The following is a 20,468-nucleotide window of genomic DNA, read 5'->3' as shown; positions in this document are numbered from 1 at the left end:
CTGGCATAAATAAAAGGAAGTTATAAAGGCCAAGAGAGACTTAGAAATGAGCATTGCTAAGGGGGCTAAATCCAATTCCAAAAAGTTTTTCCAATATTATAACAGCAACAGAACATTCAAGGAGGAGGTAAAATGTTTAAGAGATACAAATGGCAAAATCAAATTATTACTTTTCACAAGTTTTTACAAAGAAGAATACGGGCAACATGCCCCACATGTCAACCTGTGTCTATCCAGTTTTAAATAACTTTAGCATAACAGAGGCAGAAATGTAAAAGGAACTAGGAGCTCTTCAAATAAACAAATCCCCTGTTCCGGATGAGATCCTCCCAATAGTGCTCAAAGAAATGAAGAAGTTATTTACAAACCACTAACCAAGATTATGCAACAGTCTCTTGACCACAGGAGTTCTACCGACAGACTGGAAAATTGCAAATGTAGTACCGATACACAAAAAGGGAGACAAAACTGAACCAGGTAACTACAGACCAATAAGCCTGACTTCTATTATATGTAAACTTATGGAAACTATAATAAGATCCAAAATGGAAAATTACTTATTTGATAACAGTATCCTGGGAAACAGTCAGCATGGTTTTAGGAAAGGGAGATCGTGTCTAACTAACCTGCTTGATTGTTTTGAGGATGCAACATCGACAATGGATAATTGCAAAGCATACAACATGGTTTATTTAGATTTCCAGAAAGCTTTTGACAAAGTCCTGCATAAAAGATTAATTCTCAAACTGAACGCAGTAGGGATTCAAGGAAATGCATGCATATGGATTAGGGAGTGGTTAACATGTAGAAAACAGAAAGTACTGATTAGAGGAGAAACCTCAAAATGGAGCGAGGTAACCAGTGGTGTACCACAGGGATCAGTATTAGGTCCTTTACTATTCCTAATCTACATTAATGACTTAGATTCTGGTCTAGTAAGCAAACATGTTAAATTTGCAGACAACACAAAAATAGGAGAAGTGGCAAATACCGTTGCAGCAGCAAAGGTCATTCAAAATGATCTAGACAGCATTCAGAACTGGGCAGACACAAAATGACAATGACATTTAATAGAGAAAAGTGTAAGTACTGCACTCAGGCAATACAAATGTGCATTATAAATATCACATGGGAGATAGTGAAATTGAAGAAGGAATCTATGAAAAAGACCTAGGAGTTTATGTTGACTCAGAATGTCTTCATCTAGATGTGGGGATGCTATAAAAAAAGGCCAACAAGATGCTCAGGATATATAGTGAAAAGTGTTGAATTTAAATTAATGGAAGTAATGTTAAAACTTTACAATACATTAGTAAGACCTCATCTTGAATATTGTGTTCAGTTCTGGTCACCTCCCTACAAAAATGATATTGCTGCTCTAGAAAGAGTGCAAAGAAGAGCGACCAGAATTATGCCGGGTTTAAAAGGCATGTCATATGCAGACATGCTTAAATAATTGAATCTATTCAGTCTTGAACAATGAATACTATGCGGCGATCTGATTCAAGTATTCAAAATTCTGAAAGGTATTGACAATGTCAACCCAAGGGACTTTTTGACATGAAAAAATAATTGTGAGGGTCTGGAACCAACTCCCCAGTAATGTTGTTGAAGCTGACACCCTGGGATCCTTCAAGAAACTAAACGAGCAAGATGGGCCGAATGGCCTCCTCTCGTTTGTGAACTTTTTTATGTTCTTATGTTCTTATGTGTCAGAAGACACTAAAACGTACAACAACTGTCTGTGACTGCAGTGCCTCAAGCAGGGCATTTGTTTTGACTGGACAAATAATCAGAGGATAACCTGTACAGATTCTTGCAGGGCGACAGGTTAATGGATACAGTTGAACTTGGAGAGAAGACATGTTTGAGAGCCCTTTTGAAGCCACAGGGATGAGTTTTGTTTTTCAAAAATAAGACAAATACATTAGATAAGAAAATGGTGATATTTCAGGCCTGTACCATGTTGCTCTTTAAGTATCCAAAATAAAAATAAAAAAGATTTTGTGATTGGAGTGCAGGTGGAAATTAGTGACACTTGAATGCAAAGTATGCACAATACAGGACATAAACCTACATATAGTTGAAAAGTGCACAGAAAATTAGAAACCACATCCTTGTACATTACAATGAGGAAATACAAGTATTGCTACTTCTGACCCAAGACTGAGATTCTACCATAGAGACAGCGCTCCAGATAAGGGTTGGGGTCCGGTAGTAACTTAGCCTCTAGTTTTAACACTGAGAGAGTAAAATGTATTTTCAGGGGGTAAAATGCAACATTACCTTGAAGTCATGCGTCATTTTGATAAATACTGTACATTCTTTAATGGTAACATGGTAGGCATTAAAAAAGAGGCTACTGTACAACCATGCATGTGAATTAGCTTGCTGTGCCACCTAGCCCACATGGGGGCTAAACAATTAATTAGTGACATTGATACTGGAGCTAAAATGGATTTTAAAATATTGAATAACTTTAAAGCAGAGAAATGAAGACTGTAGGGTGTACCTGATCAGGAATGCCTTTGAAACAGGGTTGGGGTCAATTCCGAATGGAATTGGAATTAAAAATGAGTGGCATGTAACAACATAGGAGTGAAAAACTAAAGGATTAAATAATGGATGAATAAAGAAAAACAAATAATTAAGGACTACTGTAGCTCTTAAACATCTCATTACAAAAATGCAAAAAACTAAGTTTTGAAAGCTTTGAGCCATGCTTAAGATACAGTATTTGAAAGTATATATTAATGCTGCTGCAATCAGTATTGTTCATAGTGATGTATAAAATAAATGTGGCATTCAACCTTTTTAAAATGAGTGGAATTTCATGGAATTAAATTATATTTCCTTTCATTCCATTTCAAATTCCAATTCTGTATTCTGAAGATTCTTTTAATTCGAATTCAAATTCCAATTTTTGAACTGAATTGGAGTTTACCAACACATTTGGAATTGACCCCAACCCTGCTTTGAAAACATAAATGGTTAACTATAAAAATAAAATGTTTTGATCAGTTGTTAAAAAGAAAATACAAACTATTCAAAGATTCAGCTGTCTTGTTGCTTTCCTGTGCACACGTGGGTGGCAGGCCACCCATAACAATTCTAAAAATCAAAACAGCGTATTAGTTATGATACGGAAGTGTGACAGTAAAAATAAAACCTTATAACATCTGGCTATTTCAGTCCCGTTTCCAGCATACTGATGTTCTTTGATTACTCAAGTCTGAACTCCCATTCATCATGCTTTTGCATGGAGAGGTAGATCTATGTAAGGTTTATGGAATGTGACAACAGTATAAGGTGCCTGTTATTTTGAAAACAGAAGTCAGTGCTGCAGAAATTAATATTATATGGTATACAGTTGTGGCGGTAGCTACACAGTGTTGCAGGAAACTCATCACCTGCTTATTCAAAATTCTGAATAGCAGAGCCTGGCCAGGCAATGTCTTTTCTTTTTTGATTTATTAGCTCATTTTTGTTTGCCTTATATAGTTATTCCTGTCTCTTATTTTTAGAGCTTTTCAGGGCATCTATATGTATTCAGTCAATTGGTTTGTTGTACCTGTGTGTTTTGCACTACCCTTATAGTGGGGTTTTACAGGCAGCAGTGTGGAGTAGTGGTTGTGGGTTCAATCCCAGGTGGCGGACACTGCTGCTGTATCCTTGAGCAAGGTACTTTACCTAGATTGCTCCAGTAAAAACCCAACTGTATAAATGGGTAACTGTTTGTAAAAATAATGTGATATCTTGTAACAAAAGTCACCCTGGATAAGGGCATCTGCTAAGAAATATATAATCATTACTTGTGCTTGGTCCTTTTTTTCCATCCATTAGTCACCTGATGGAGGCAGGCCTTCAGTTCCTGTTTCCTGTTTTAGGGTGGGTTGTTGCTCACCTCTGTTTGTTAGGATATTTTGTTGTAGTATTTTACTTTTTTGTTTTTCCATTATTTGCTTGCAAAGTATAGTTTTTGTTTCTTTCTTTCAACTATCCTAACAGCTAAGGCTGCATTTTCTTGACCACCAGTTTTTTTCCCTGCATCCCTTTTTTGATAGGGGTTCTGTTTGTTTTGCCAGTTTTTTTGTTCTAAGGATTTACAACGACTGCATTGCAGATTCACAGAACCAGCACCGTATCAGGAGCAGCCAGGGTGAGATCTTCTTCAATTGTTATTTCTATATTGGATTACAGTTTTTTCTGAATGTCCATTCATGTTTTTTATTTTTGGGATGGTTGGCATGGGATTTTTCCGGGACATTGTTTGTTTTTTTGGTGATTTATGTATTGCCTTTATTATAGGTTTTTTTGATCGGGACTGTTACTGTTGTTTCTTGATTTCTACTACCAGTCATATTTATTGCCTTCCTGAAAGTTTGCTATAGAATGTTATTAAGACAACTTTTGTTCATTTCCTCAGTAGCAATACATTTATTTTTGGTAGCCTCTGTTTGGCCTCTTTTTCATAATTTTTTTTTCGTTGTGGCAATTGACTGCCATTATTAGTCAATTTCGTTACACAGTAGTAAACTTTGCAATAACATACATATTTTCCACATTAGCTCACTGTATTTACCACCCTTTGTTGAAATTATATTTATAATGCAATGTCTCCTCTCAAAGGTATCACATTTTTGGCCTAATTTGATAACTAGGTGGTCAGGTCAAGCTAGTACAACGTTCTTCAGAGTAGTACACACAGTAGTAAAATAATTGTGTCACAATAACCACACTATGCTTATTTTTTTCTTTCAGAACACCTTGCTTTGCAAAACCCTTTGTATATCAAAATTATTTCAGAATCTGCTGTTATGCCAGAGTCCAAAATGATAGTAGACTCTCCCTACATAGTGGGGGCTTTGTAGTTTTGAAGCAAGCAGAGGATTCCTGTGGTATCCAAATACCAGTAGCCAATTTCCAATCTATACTAAGTAATGTGTTAAAGTTAAATGAAGTGTGCCCTTCCAACTGTGGGTAGAGGTTAAACAAATCACCTTAACGTACAGTAACCAAGTGCTGGCTGGCTTGTTTGTGTGGGAATAATTCTAACATGAAGTCTGAACCTGTACAAAACTACTTGGTAGTACTTCTTTAGTAGTATGAGTAATACTTGTCAGATCTGTTTCTTTTAAGCACTTAACTGCTGACTTTCAACACAGAACTGATTTACAAAATCCATAAAGTATTGACACGTCTCCTGTTTTGACAGGTCTGCTAAATATTGGCTCAGTTTCAATTTTGTACCCCCCTTTCTCTCCTATTATTTATTATGAATATATTTAACTATTCAATAAACCTGTCAGAAACAGGAATGATCTAAGTAACCAATTGTTACCCTTTACGAAAGAAAGAAACACAGTGCCAAGAAGTATAAAAACTAATAGTTTATTTATTAGCATTATAAAACTAAACTGGACAGAACAGTTAACCACAGTTAAAAAGACAAAATACATGACACCTGTTAAGGTAAAAATCAATCAGGGATGTACATAATTAGAAAACAGTGCACTTTTATAAAGTGATAGCAAAACAAAATATAACCTATCCAAGACAGCTTCAAAGTTCATACATATATATTACCTGTTCTTTTTTTTTAACTGTGATTTTATAAAATAAGATAGTTAGTAGGGTTTGTTTATGGCCATATGATTTGAATATCGTAATATTAAAATAAAAATCACTAATCACATAAATGCATCTGTCTGTGGGATATGTACATACATCAGGCCAATAATAAGACTCTCAGCAATCCTCATTCTGTACCATGGAGATAAAGAAAGTGCACAGTGAGCTCCACGATCCATTGCAGTACTCTTCAGCTAATTTTTTCTGATCTATGCTCTCTGTGCAGTTCTTGCCTTTTGGGATTAGCGATGGTGCTGGTGCGTTCCCTGGCACAGAGGAGGGCGTGTTTTGCTTTCCAGTTGACAGGGTATTTAGTTTGAAGTGCGAATCTTTGGGCGCGTTCTTACACATGCCCGCCTTCACCACAGATGCCTCATGCTGGCATGGATTCTTCTGCTTCTTCAGAGCCCTGGAAATCTGTTTCCAGTAGGATTTTGAATTGGAAGCATACTGAGTGCAGGCTGAAGGTCTTCCCACATATTCACAGGAGTAGCTTTCCTCGCCCTTATTGCAATTCATCCGCAGGCTAAATGTGTCTCCCTCAGCCACTGCCCAGGTGCACTGCGCCTTATCCTTGGTGGTAAACTTGCCCTGCATGGATGATTTCTGTCCTCTCGCCTTCTTTTCTTTTGGTGCGGCGTCATGCTTTTCTGGATGGTGCCCCTCTTGACCGTTGCTTTGGGATTTGTCCTTGCCTTCCTTCTTCCGCCTCTTCCCACCCTCCTGCTTCTCACACTCCGCTACAAGGAGCAGCTGTGCAAGGCAGAGGATGGCCAGGATCAGTGCAGTGTTTTTAACCATGTTTCTTCTAGCGTTGCTTCTGGTTGGGGACCTGTAATAATAATAATAATAATAATAATAATAATAATAATAATAATAATAATAATAATAAAACATCCCATTGCCCTTTTGCCAATATGAGACCTTGTTATACTTATTTTCTTGAATAACCTGTTATTATAACAATTCCATAAAACAATGTACATTATTTTATTAATAATAAAAAACAAAAACAAAAAACAGAAAAGCATTTTTTTCCTTGTTATTTTAATTCATTTTTGTGTTTATTCTATGTCAATATTTGCTTTTCCCATGCACATTTTCTTAAGAAAAAAAATAACATGCCAATAGTGTAGGTAGGTCTCTGTTGAATTTGTGTGTGCGTGCGTGTGAGTGTGCGTGTGGGTGTGCGTATTATTGTTGCTTATATGTTTCTTCTTTGTAAAACGTAATTTTACTTTAGTGGTCAGCAAATACCTATTTATTCACGTTTTACGCTTTCTCGGTCGTTTTGTTAGTAGTTTTTAACTAAACAAACGTAAAATATATACAGATATTACATGTTTTAAGTATAATTCAAACATTGACTCTGATCACTGCAAGGTCACAAAAATCCCTACCTGTGATTTAGTGCGAGTGCCAGGAATTCGGATGGGCGAGGTCCTGTACCTGAAGTCATGGTGTGTAGTATTTATACATACCTGTCACGCCTACTGTACACCCCATCGCCAGATATTACATCACGAAACCGTGAATGCCTGAGTTCTGCTTCATTCCACTACGCACGCTATTCAGCCGTTTGTTCTGTTCAAACAAGTACTGTAACATCAACTTGCCAGAGGTTTAAGGTGGTCTTTGTTAAACACGATAGCATGATAAAGCACGTATGAATAGCCTCTTGTCGGAAACAGATTTTAATCTTATTTCTCAACTCCCGATTACAAATTGTGAAAGCTAGTGTGTTTATACAGTGTTGGTTTCAAAAGCATGATTCTCACAAAACTAAAAACCAGGTGTCCTCAGTCTTTATCAAAACCAGAGGACGTCTACCCACTGGAGATTAGTTTACATCAAGTAAGGTCGGGTAAATTCAAAATGAAATGTGATGTTGTGGCCTGAGAAGGCGCTTTTCTGCATGATTTGTAAACAATGAACCAGGTGTAAATAACTCATTTTGTTGTACCTTTTATTGTTATGTGTTTATTTAGCAGACGCTTTTATCCAAGGCGATTTACAGACTAGGGCGTGTGAACATCAGCTGCAGACTCCAAGCGTAGCTCTCTGGCTGCGTGCGCAACTCTTAATTTAGGTTTAGGGTTAGGGTTAGGTTTTAGGTCTGAGGCTGGACTTTGTTCGTTTAGCTATTTCACTGAGTAAATGAGCTGTAATTTAAGTTTTATTTTTTAATCTTTCCGTCACTTTATTAAGGGGAATGTTATTAAGAGACATGTTTTTAAATGCAGGTGACATTAGCACATAATCTTACACTCAGATTGCCTATTTTGTATTAATCCATTGATAATTTTTATTAGAATTATTAACGTTAAGTGGGCTATATAAACATGTCCGGTCAGAACTTAACTCGGTAACAATTGCGCACGCAGCACTACCCTGTGTGGGAGAGCACGCTGTGAGAGTCTGCGTTCTGCAGCAATCTCTCGCAAAGTCACTTCAACGTCTCACCCGAAAAACGGAGCACAAGGAGGTTAAGTCACTTGCTCAAGGTCACACAGTGAGTAAGTAAGTGAGCCCAGGATTTGAACCGGGGATCTCCTGGTTAAAAAGCCCTTTTCTATAACCACCGGACAACTTATTTTCCAAAGGCTAGAACGATTTCGTCCTGAGCTAAAAGCACCGTCAAAACATATATATTTTTTAAGAGTCGCCAATTTATGTTTAGCATGTTTTTCGCCCGTCCCCAATCTGGTTTTGCCCATTTTAGCGTTTTATTTAACTGTAGAATCTCCGGACAGATCGTACCAATTTTAATATTATATTGCGGGATTAAAAAGACACAGGACGGCCAAGTTTGACATTTTACAGCGTGTCCTGATGTCCTGTAAAAAAAATCAAAGGACCTTTGAGAAAATGATCTGGGATAAAAAGAAATGGACGGTTTGCACGGGACTAAATGTACAGATGTCGGTAAAAATTCTGAAACCACCTGTTTAGTGCGGTGATAATCGAGCAACATGAATCAGTACTCCACCGGGTAATTTTTTTTTTAACTGGGAGACGTTCAGCACTGATTTAAACTGACAACAGTTGTCAATCAACGATTTATAAACTATGCTGACACTGCACATATACTAATATAAGAATTATGGAACCGCTTTATGTTTAACCTGGCTATAAAACGATAGGAATTACAGTGCATGTAATTAAATGCACCTTTCTTAGTTTTAAAACATTTTGTCCTTGTGAAAGGTATTAAGAAATTAATTTAATCTAATTAATACGCCATAAAGCTCAATCGTGTCAGGGTGCATTTCTATGTAGGATAATTTGTGCCAAAAATAATAAATAAATAAATAAAATTCGAAATAAATAACTAAATAAATAAATAAATAATAAACGAAATAAATACATACAAATATAAATAAATAAATAAATAAATAAATATAAAACTAAATACATACATAAATAAGTAGAAACTGAAATATATTTAATAATTTATCTATTTATTTTGTTATTTATTTACGTATTTATTTCGTTTTTTATTTATACTATTTATACTAACTTTGCCTGGTAGTAGTGCGGAGCAGTGATGGGCAGTTCCATTTCTTTTAGTGTCTCGATTTATTTGATTCATTTCGTTCATTTGATTCACTGATTCAATGACACAAAACCAATCAATGTAGACCGCATTAAGATTGTTTACGTAGGTTTATTTGAACCAGAAAAAGAACGAGTCGTTCACGAACTGCACGTCACAAAAGCTAGGGAGAATCTATATTTGGTTGACTGGGTTCATAAACATTAAATACAGTTTGACTATATATATATATATATATATATATATATATATATATATATATATATATATATATATATATATATATATATTTACAATCCTAGAGATAACATAACAGTTTGAACCATTAGCATTGTTTAGCCATCAGTATCAATCTAATTTAATTTCATCTTTAAAAAAAAAAAGGTGGATTTCTCGAACGAGTGGTATTTGTGGAACTAATCCGTGGTATTTATTCAGAACATAGCAAAACACTGTTTGCCCAATTCCTCTTCTATCCAGTAAACCTTTGGGATTAGTCATGTGATCAATCACACGTTGAAGCACACCCATAACCACAACATGTACATTTTATATAAACAAAGTTTAAACGTGTATATATTTAGTATTTACCACAGTAAAATAACATTTAGAAAATGTATATTTAATAATGTAAAATATAATAGACGTTTAAGAACGTCATCCGTTAGAATGTGCAATATCATCCTAAAAGGTCGTTGTATCGTAGCTGATACTACGTGTCACCTTGTGGACTAAGGTGAATCGCCGTCATTATTAAATTATAAAATATTTAACCGTAGTTGTAAATCGTCATGTAATCTTTGTAACCACAATATGTAATCACAAGTTATATAATTAAGCCTTGGGTACAATTTATTATTATTATTTATTTCTTAGCAGACGCCCTTATCCAGGGCGACTTACAATCGTAAGCAAATACATTTCAAGTGTTACAATACAAGTAATACAATAAGAGCAAGAAATACAATAACTTTTGTTCAAGCAAAGTACAAGTGTGACAAACCACAATTCAATAATACAGCAGATAACAGTGATAGTTACATCAGGATATGATTAAATAGTGATAGTTACATCAGGATATGAGTCAATACAAAGTACTACGGGTTAAACACTTGGCAGATTACAGTATTCTGAAGTACAGGATTAAATGCAGTAAAATAGGGGGCAGATAAGAGCAAAATAAAGCACATTTACATGAAGGGTGATCGTGTCCCAGGATACAAACAGAGGAGTTCTACAGGTGCTGTTTGAAGAGGTGAGTCTTAAGGAGGCGCCGGAATGTGGTCAGGGACTGGGCAGTCCTGACATCTGTAGGAAGGTCATTCCACCACTGCGGAGCAAGGGTGGAGAAGGAGCGGGCTCTGGAGGCACGTTACAATACCAGTAGATGTTTGTATTTATTTATTTTGGAAATTAGGTATATCTCTATTATTATTATTATTATTATTATTATTATTATTATTATTATTATTATTATTATTATTATTATTATTTAGTAATTTGGCTGACTTTACTCAAGATGACTTAGAAGTATTAATCATAATTTGTGCAAAATAGTTAACTATAGATATGATTAATTTTGTATGTGTATAAAAATAACAAACACACATGGGCTACAACTAGTAGTGATTCATTTTATTATTTATTTGTTTGGCAGACTTACACAAGGTTACGTACATAGTAAACTAAGAAGAACTGTAAGAAATTATGGTGCACAAACTTGTAATCTGAGTTTCTGACAGCGTGAAGCAGCACTCTAGAAAGTACACACTGTCTGGATCATAGATACATAGCTATGGTCTGGAGGATGTAACTGACCCCGATTCAATGGGGTCTCTGATCCGATTCCCATCGTTCACCTTAGTGAGTCGTTCAAAGAGAACGATTCGTTCGCGAACTGCACATCACTAGTGCGGGGAGGGGGCTCCCTGGGTAAAAAATAAATTGGGACGTCCAGATTTTCCCGTCCCAGTTTGGTCTAACGCTGCGGACTCTTCTGCTATACTGTCGTCACTGGTACTGCGTTGAATTTGATGGCGAATTATCTGCAAGTTCTGGCTCCTTCATCAATATTTTCATCAGTATATGCCAATATCTGCCCTATTCTTTCCAACAGCCAATCTACTCGACACAAAATATAGTCGCCATTTACCGACCCACATTCAACTTGAATTAAAAGCTCCCTAATCTTTTCTAGGATAAGACTCCTATAAGTCATATTGCACACATTTATTTGTAACGTATGGAATATTCACAGCATTGAAACAACAACGCCGTTGTAGCCCTGATTGCACACCTCTCCGCACTATTACCAGGCAAAGTTAGTATATCACCGTTTCACTTATTGTCCCGCCCATAGAGCATGATTGACGGTAGCTCGAAAAGATTGTGCTAAAATGAAAAGACAAAATAAATAAAGAAATAAAAAACGAAATAAAAAGCGAAATAAAAAACGGAATAAAGAAATAAATAAAAAACGAAATAAATACGTAAATAAATAACAAAATAAATAAATAAATAGATAAATTATTAAATATATTTCAGTTTCTACTTATTTATGTATTTATTTAGTTTTATATTTATTTATTTATTTATTTATATTGGTATGTATTTATTTCGTTTTTTATTTATTTATTTCGAATTTTATTTATTTATTTATTTATTTATTTATTTATTTATTTATTTATTTATTTATTAATTTTGGCACAAATTATCCTCCATACATTTCATTGTTTGTTCCATATCCCAGCTTCCTCCACCCGATACACATGCCAGAGTCAGTGGCACACTGTCGCTGGAGTCAGGTGCTTCCTAGTGCTGATTCATCCCGGCAAGATCAAGTGTAACAAAAGAACAAAGTATATTTAAGAAACTTTTTAAAACCTTTTCCTGCCAATTTGGTACCTTTTTACATTTTACAATGTTCTGAATTTTGTAAACAGTTTGAAAATAATATTCTTCAAGATCTAAGCTTTTAAATGATATCCGGTTTTATGGTGATTAAATCAAATTTGAATGACTTAAAAACAAGTGTGTGCATTTTCTTTAGAAATTCAAAAAAAAAAAAAAAAAACAGCTCAGGATTCCAGCATAGCATTCTAAACCCATCTTTGAAAGGATTTACAGTGATTATGACTAGTAATTATTGCTCTGTATGTTGGTAAACCTGCATACTTCGAAAAACAAATACAAGTTTAAATGTAGGCTATACAGTACATTACAATTGCTACATTTTACATTGTGCACTTAACATTTAGCAAAACAAATGCATTGGTTTACCCATCTCATAATATACAAATGACCATATTCCATGTTCAATAATTGGCGTATCCGCTACATGTAATACTAGAACACCTGGTAATTTATCCATGTATCCATTGTAAAAATGCACAGCAGTTATTAATAACCCAATAAGAAACCTCATATGGAGAATTTGACAAATGTTGCAACTTTTATTTTCATAATGTAGTGTAACCTTCTAAAAGTGACTGACACAAAAAAATATGGCCCACGTCAACCATATTAATAACAACAATACCAGTAATCACTTTATGACCCATGTGCACATTATAATACTGCATCAACCAATGGGTTATAGAATGTTAACACACAAGTTTCACATTTGTGTTCAAATGCCTGGGTTATTCTATTTGTGTAGCAGCATCACAGAACAGGGAGATCGTCCCGGTCGTTAATTCGATCCCAGTTTCTTTACTTACACAATTGATCCCTTAGTGAGACATTCTGGATTGTATGGGAAACCGTTTTCAAATGTGGGTGACAACGAATTATATCTATTCATTGTAGATGAATGAGACCGAATTGGATTGCCATCCTTTATTAAATATACATCTAATTCTGCCCTTAATATGTGTACATTGGATGAAGCAACATACTAAAAGACAATAAGGGGGGGAAGTCACTTACCATGAGTGTCCTACCTCTGCACAATCACCCTTTCTTGACCCTGTCATGGTGACTATCTCAATACATAACTGCCCAACTTTGAACTGTGTGCTGTGGTACTGTTAAAGGGCAATATTATGCATGACTTACTGTGGGGTTGGACCCTGAGACCAAGCAGAAAGACAAACCAAGCATTCTCAAAGCAGGCAGAGTGAATGCACAGGACTCAAAACATAGTTGAAAAGTAAATAATTACAACTTCCTTTTCTTACTTTTAGTGATGGGTATCAATAATTCAGAGTCTAATTGCAGTGTGTGTGGCGAGGAGCTTTCATTTGAGCTGAGTCGCTTCTACATGTAACCTAGGCTAGACCAGCCAAGGGTATTTATAGAAGTAAGAGCAGCTGCATCTGGTGATTTATGTTTTGTTTTGTCGGCAATACACTGCTGTGCACTAGATGGCACGTGCTAAACGATCTTACAAGGCAAGGGAACAGTAATAAAAAATAAGAAAATGTAATTTGAAGCTACTCACTCTTTAAGACTGGAGGTCAAAAATCTTACACATCCTGCCCATCACCGTCACGCCTCGCTTTCCTTTTGAGACATACGCTTACTGCACATCTACAATTTAGTTTTGTTTATTATTTATACAATTTTAAATACATCATGTGTGTCTAACCTCCATCTACTCTAAGTTGTAGCTCAAAACAAATGCCCATGTAGGGGGAGATCTGGTAAATGATCCACATTTTGAATTTGATAGTGAATAAACTGATAGTGATAGAATTAAGTTAAAGGGTTGACGTAAGGTTAGGATTGGGTTTATCTGTAAATATTCATGGAAGCGTGGATCTTCCTGGAGAAGTTGCCTCTCAGTTTATCCACATTCACAAGCTCAAAGCGTTCACTACTTTCAACCGATCTGCCTGATTTAGAGAGGGTTGTATCAAAATAAAAATAAAAATGATTTAAGTAATTCAAAATTAATACCTAGTACACATTTTCCCAGATGTGCAATTTTATATCAATGGTGCATTGTTTTGTAGTGGTAAACTTTATATTGTTGTTATATTTAAAATAAGGTATTAATAATTAATTCTTCAGAACTGAGGCTCATTATTGTTGTGTGTGTGTTTTTTTTTATTATTATTTATTAAGCCATAGCTCAACCCAGTGGACAGTAAAGGTACTAGACTAACTTTGCTGGGTAGGTGCCATATCTTTAAAGGCTCATGTCACAAAGCAAAGTCCAACTGTAGGCGTGGGATTATTGACAGGCTGTTGTTGTGAGACAGTTTGGTGCTTTGAGCATTCTTAGTTATTATTAAAGGTGCTTAATAGTACTAAAGCTAGTACTCAAACTTAAGGGGTACATCTATCCTATATCAGAATGGACCTGACTGAAGGGAGAAACATGTTACATTTTTAGGTAAATCTTGAGAAATTGCTCATCCATTTGTGGCATTAGTTAAGCTTTACTTCTTGAATGCGTTAAAATCTAAGTCAGAGTGACACTGACAGTTCTGTCACCAGATTGCTTAAGCTTTTAAATGCTACGGATATACTTTTTCATGACACTGAACGTGTTATTCTCATCTCTTTGTATGTATGCTTGCGTAATGGAACACACCAAAAATGACAAAAAGAAAAGCAGACTTTATTGAGACTAAGTTATTACCATTGCTGGTCTGTATGGTAAAAAGTATGTGTGTATATATATATATATATATATATATATATATATATATATATATATATATATATATATATATATATACTTTTTATTGTAATTATGCAAGTGGATCCTAATAAAGTGGACTGTGTGTCCAAGTGATCCCATCCTGAATAAAGGTAAAACAGAGTCCGAAATCTTCTTGACAGGGATTCTGACCTGAAACAGAAAACACAATCTCTCAGTTCCCAGTAAATTAACAGTTTTTATGCGACTGTGACTTGTGTCTAGCTCCAAACTAACAGATTTCTGTTCATTGTCTTTCACAGACGTTCACATTAGATATATAGATGTATTTCCCCTGGTGCTAATTTTTTTTATAATAAAGCTCAATACTGGGAAACAACAGCATTTTCAGGTATTGAAATGAAAAACATGTATAAATGTAATACACAATATGTTAACCCCTTCAGATTCTTGTGCACAACACACAGCAAACCAGATTTTGCTAAGATTTGTGGCATCTTTTTCTCCAGAATTTACACTGATGAAGACACCAGCCGAAACATTTGTCTACAGCTATGGCCAAAAGTTTTGATTCACCTAGAATTTTAGGATTGAGACATACATATAAAAAAACAAGCAAACAAACAAAAAAATATGCAAACATAATTTAGATATTTTATTTAACATCAGGTAATCAAAGAAACTACAAAATTATATCGCAAAAGTCTACTTATATCGCAAAAGTAATAGTAGTAGTATAGTATTTCATGTTTAGATTTCAAAATGTCACATTTTTTATATGGGAAAAGTACAAAGCACTATGTATGTAATTCAGTTTGTTAACATAACATTATCAAGCAAAATTAGTTAATTTTATAGAGTGATGCAAAACCTTTGGCCATAGCTGTACTTAGTTTCTTCAACGTGTTTCCTTACTTATATGATGTAATAGGTACCCTTGTTCACATTATTAGCTTGGGCTGATATCTGGTCTACTAAAAGGTGTCATATCTGCAGAAGACATGTACTGTATTTAATTTCAGTTTCATTTTATGATGTGTTTTGGTTATGGGTGAAATGCCACTAACATCAATTTTTTAAGGACCCCCAGCCCTCAACCCAGGCTATTATAAACTGTTCATATTTCCACTTGACTAAAATTCTAAATACATCTCACCTGTGTTTTTAACCTTAGAATAGGTTGAAGTAGGAGCTCATGCAATGTGAAGGAACACCACTTAGCATTGCATGAGCTGTGAAAGCTGAAGTATGGAGGTCATGGAGATGAAGATTATTTGGAGTTTTTTCTCACAATAATGCCAAGAAGAGGGGTCAAGTCTTGACATTCAATATAGAAATCCTTTTCATTCAATACTCAGCCATTCATGCATGCTGGTTTTAATGCCTTGGTCTTCATATAATACACTTTTCCCCCACATTGCAGAACAAACACTGCAGGATGGTAAGAGATATTTCAACATATGATGCAGTATAAACTTGTTCAGTTCAAGAGCTAAAAATAATAAGAACTCCTCTCAGAAACTATATGTCTTATATCTGCAGAGCACTTCAGCTGCTACTGGGACAAATGCAATTGAAAATAATTCAGTTTTTATCTTTATTCACAACTGATCAATATCAAACCATTTGAATTTAGACTCCCCAGTATTTACACCACTAGTGATTACCTGGTTTGATATGTTTAATCCTCAATGTCCAATGTAAAGAGATATGAAAGTTCAAACTGAAAAATAACAAAACCAGTAGGCAAAATAGAAGACTGTCAATTAATTATGCATTCGTGGAAATAAAGGCCTGGGAACCAATTTAATTGATAAATGTAGTTATTATCAACTCCCCCCCCCCCCCAAGTTTGATACTATGAGAAAGCTGAACCAGGTCAGTGTTTTCTTACTGAAGCAACCTACATTTATATATAGCAGTGATTGTGTTGCACTTTGATAAAGAGTACATAAAAAAGGAAATTGGACACAAAGCATTACATATTTAACAATACTTTTTTTTATTGAATGGGAACATTTCAGCAAGTTAAAAATAGAAACCGCTTGTACATTTACAACAGTGAACGTTGTATACAAATTTTCTTTTACTAAAAAAAAAAAAAAAAGAAAAAAGAGGTTTATTTTGTCTAACTTGTACTGTATCTGCGCATTGTACTTGAAATTATTGTGAAAAAGTAACATTAAATACCACATTAACTCACTGGGTTAAAATCTTTATTAACATTTTTACACTTCACCTGACCAGTGGTATATACTGTACTTCCTGTGGTTGCCATCATAATTCCTACTGTTGTAAAAAGCTATTTCACAAATTGTGCAACTCTAAACATGGGCAGATTGCAAGCACCTATACATGTAGATTTATGTTTGTGTTTAGCACTCATAGGGAACAGTTTATGGCAGATCTTACAGGTGTTAAGGTGAACGACCTTGCCTTTTATTTAACAACACATAGAAACATGGAAAAAAATACACAAGACACTTATCAAAAGTGAACATTACTCATCCATAAAATGTCTCAACTTTCATTTAAATGACTTTTTATATTTAAGCTAAAATGTTTAAAAAACAACAACACAGAAAACACCTGAAGAATGAGCTAAGCTGCCATGTCTTTTTCTGTGAAATCATTATAAATGCAGTTAGCCGTCAGATCCTTTTTAGCATTATATTGCATCTGTAACTAAATCTGTATCTTAAGTAAAACTTGATTATGCAATCAAAGTTGTAACCTTATTCAACCATTTTGTTATTTCATTGTAAACAGACTCTTTCTCTGAAGAGCTGAGACAAGGAAGAAGAGATCTACCAAAAAAATGGCTTAAAACAACAGTATCCTTTGTTTATTTTTTTTAATAAAAAATACCTACTGAAACACCACCATGAAGAAAAAACACCTCTTTATTATGGCCTGCTAGACCTAAATATATATTTCCTAAAGGCTTCTGTTCAAACTGACCTGGTGGTTGTGGGGAACCTATAACACATGAAATGAGTTGTGTTGGTCTGAGGCCAGCAGACAGGAGCCCATGTGACAATCTGTACCATTTGGAACATGTGTGCAGACAACCTCTCAAAGAGGCTGAGGATGAGATGGCCATGGAGACCAGTATACTCACTTTGTGTGGTTGAAAGGATACTGTGCTTGCTAGTAGTTCATACTGTAACCTGAGATGCTATTCCACAGCACAGCACTGCAAGTATTCAATTGCTGCCACTATACTAGATGCAGATACAATCGCATCATAACTGAAATAACAAACAAACCTAAACAAAGAACTACCTTAGCATAAATATATACCATTTTCAAAATACCTGCAGTTTTCCTTTTTTTTTTTTGATACATTTATAGATACAGTGCCTTGCATAAGTATTCACCCCCCTTGGACTTTTCCACATTTTGTATTGTTACAACCTGGAATTAAAATGGATTTAATTAGGATTTTTTGTCACTGATCTACACAAAATAGTCCATAATGTCAAAGTGGGGAAAAAAATCTACATATTTTTCAAAATTACTTACAAATAAAAAACTGAAAAGTCTTGATTGCATAAGTATTCACCCCCTTTGCTGTGACACCCCTAAATAAGCTCTGGTGCAAGCAATTGCCTTCAGAAGTCACATAATTAGTTGAATGGAGTCCACCTGTGTGCAATTAAAGTGTCACATGATCTCAGATTAAATACACCTGTTTCTGGAAGGCCCCAGAGTTTGTTAGAGAGCATATCTAAACAAACAGCATCATGAAGACCAAGGAGTTATCAAAACAAGTCCGGGATAAAGTTCTGGAGAAGCACCAATCAGGGTTGGGTTATAAAAAAATATCCCAAACTTTGAACATCCCCCGGAGCACTGTTAAATCCATTATTAAAAAATGGAAAGAATATGGCACAACCGCGACTCTGCCTAGAGAAGGCCGTCCACCAAAACTCAGTGACCAGGTAAGGAGGACATTAGTCAGAGAAGCAACCAAGAGGCCAATGGTAACTCTGAAGGAGCTGGAGAGATCCACATCTGAGATGGGAGAAACCGTCCATGGGACAACTATAGCCCGGACGCTCCACAAAGCTGGGCTTTATGGAAGAGTGGCGAGAAGAAAGCCATTGCTGAAAAAAACCCATATCAAATCCCATTTGGATTTTGCCAAAAGGCATGTGGGAGACACAGCAAATGTGGGAAAAGGTTCTCTGGTCTGATGAGACCAAAATTGAACTTTTTGGCCTTAGTGCAAAACGCTATGTGTGGCGCAAAGCCAACACTGCTCATCACCCTGAGAACACCATCCCCACGATGAAGCATGGTGGTGGCAGCATCATGTTATGGGGATGCTTTTCATTGGCAGGGACTGGGAAACTGGTCAGGATTGAGGGCAAGATGGATGGAGCCAAATACAGGGAAATTCTAGAGGAAAACCTGTTTCAGTCTGCAAGAGACCTGGGACTGGGGCGGAGGTTCACCTTCCAGCAGGACAATGACCCTAAAAAACAAGAACCTGAATGTCTTAGAATGGCCCAGTCAAAGCCCAGACCTCAATCCGATTGAGAATCTGTGGCAAGACTTAAAAATTGCTGTTCACCAACGGTCCCCATCCAACTTGACAGAGCTTGAGCAATTTTGCCAAGAAGAATGGGCAAAAATTGCAGGATCCAGATGTGCAAAGCTGGTAGAGACTTACCCAAAAAGACTCACAGCTGTAATTGCTGCCAAAGGTGCTTCTACCAAGTATTGACTCAGGGGGGGTGAATACTTATGCAACCAACAAATGTCTTTTTTTTTGTTTAAATAACTTTTGTGTCACAATAAAAAATATTTTGCACCTTCAAAGTGTTAAGTATGTTGTGTAAATCAAATGGTAAAAATCCCAATTAAATCCATTTTAATTCCAGGTTGTAACACTACAAAATGTGGAAAAGTCCAAGGGGAGTGAATACTTATGCAAGGCACTGTACGTACAGATATATTGTTTCAAATAACAAAAGTAAATTGATCAACAACTACATAACGTGCAAAACAACTGTGGCAAGCTGTGATGTAGGATAGCACTGCTAAAGAAAGATTTAGGTTTTACATAATCTAATGTGAAGTGTGACATGATTCTCCTTTAACTGTTACCACACATTTCTACAGTGTAAACGTACATTTGGGATTTGATTTATACAGGTAGGGTGTGTGTGTGTGTTTTTTTTGGGGGGGGGCTAACCAATGTTATACATTTTCATTCCTCGTTGATTTTAGAAGATAGGGATAGAAGATAGGGATAGTGGGATTGAAGAATGGCGGAAACTGCCGGAAACCATCTGCCTAGGTGACAGACTCCTTTTAGATAGCACATACTGATGGCATTCTGTCAATCAAATGGGAGCTTGATTTCCTAGAATAAAAAATAAGATATTAAAATAAAGAAATAACAGCTCAGTTTCAAAACACCTTAAAACCTGCAGTGTCTCAGTATCTTTTTGTTTAAAGCAATACTGATATTCCGTGGTGTCTGTTTACTTCATTCTGCTGCATTTTCTGTTTTATTCTTTTGTAACCCTAGAAATGCAGTTACTCTATTTACAGCCAAATATCCTGGGTTGTTACTTACCCCTTGAGAAAGTTTCAGTGTCTTCTACCAATTTTCCAGACTAGAGAAAAATCATTGAAATTGTTAATGTAGTACATAGAAGT

At 35.6% G+C, this 20,468-nt stretch overlaps 2 protein-coding genes across 19 annotated transcripts in view; both read right to left on the bottom strand.

Annotated features, from left to right (window-relative positions):
- Positions 1-5,375: 5,375 nt before the first annotated feature.
- Positions 5,376-7,079, bottom strand: LOC117421347 (fibroblast growth factor-binding protein 1-like). Its single transcript, XM_034035642.2, has 2 exons — positions 7,032-7,079; positions 5,376-6,463 (listed from the first exon to the last, which is right to left on the bottom strand). The coding sequence occupies exon 2, from the start codon at positions 6,430-6,432 to the stop codon at positions 5,749-5,751; it is 684 nt and encodes a 227-aa protein (XP_033891533.1). The 5' UTR covers positions 6,433-6,463; positions 7,032-7,079; the 3' UTR covers positions 5,376-5,748.
- A 9,694-nt stretch (positions 7,080-16,773) lies between these two features.
- The window catches only part of LOC117421337 (prominin-1-A-like), a 104,822-nt gene continuing 101,127 nt past the window's right edge, over positions 16,774-20,468 (bottom strand). For 17 of the 18 annotated variants that reach the window (XM_059035356.1, XM_059035379.1, XM_059035344.1 and 14 more), the window contains 2 exons: positions 20,386-20,425; positions 16,774-20,169 (listed from right to left, as the gene is read on the bottom strand). Coding sequence is in view for 1 of the 18 variants with exons in the window: in XM_059035415.1 (XP_058891398.1) it covers positions 20,410-20,425 (16 nt within the window). In the remaining 17 variants the exon portion in view is untranslated. Of the gene's footprint in view, positions 20,170-20,381; positions 20,426-20,468 lie in introns of those variants that run through there. The other variant, XM_059035404.1, reaches the window with a different exon arrangement.

Source organism: Acipenser ruthenus, chromosome 1 (genome assembly GCF_902713425.1).
Source record: "Acipenser ruthenus chromosome 1, fAciRut3.2 maternal haplotype, whole genome shotgun sequence".
NCBI classification, from domain to species: Eukaryota; Metazoa; Chordata; class Actinopteri; order Acipenseriformes; family Acipenseridae; genus Acipenser; species Acipenser ruthenus.
Note: the sequence above shows the minus strand (reverse complement) of the source record. Positions and strands in the feature narration are given on the sequence as shown.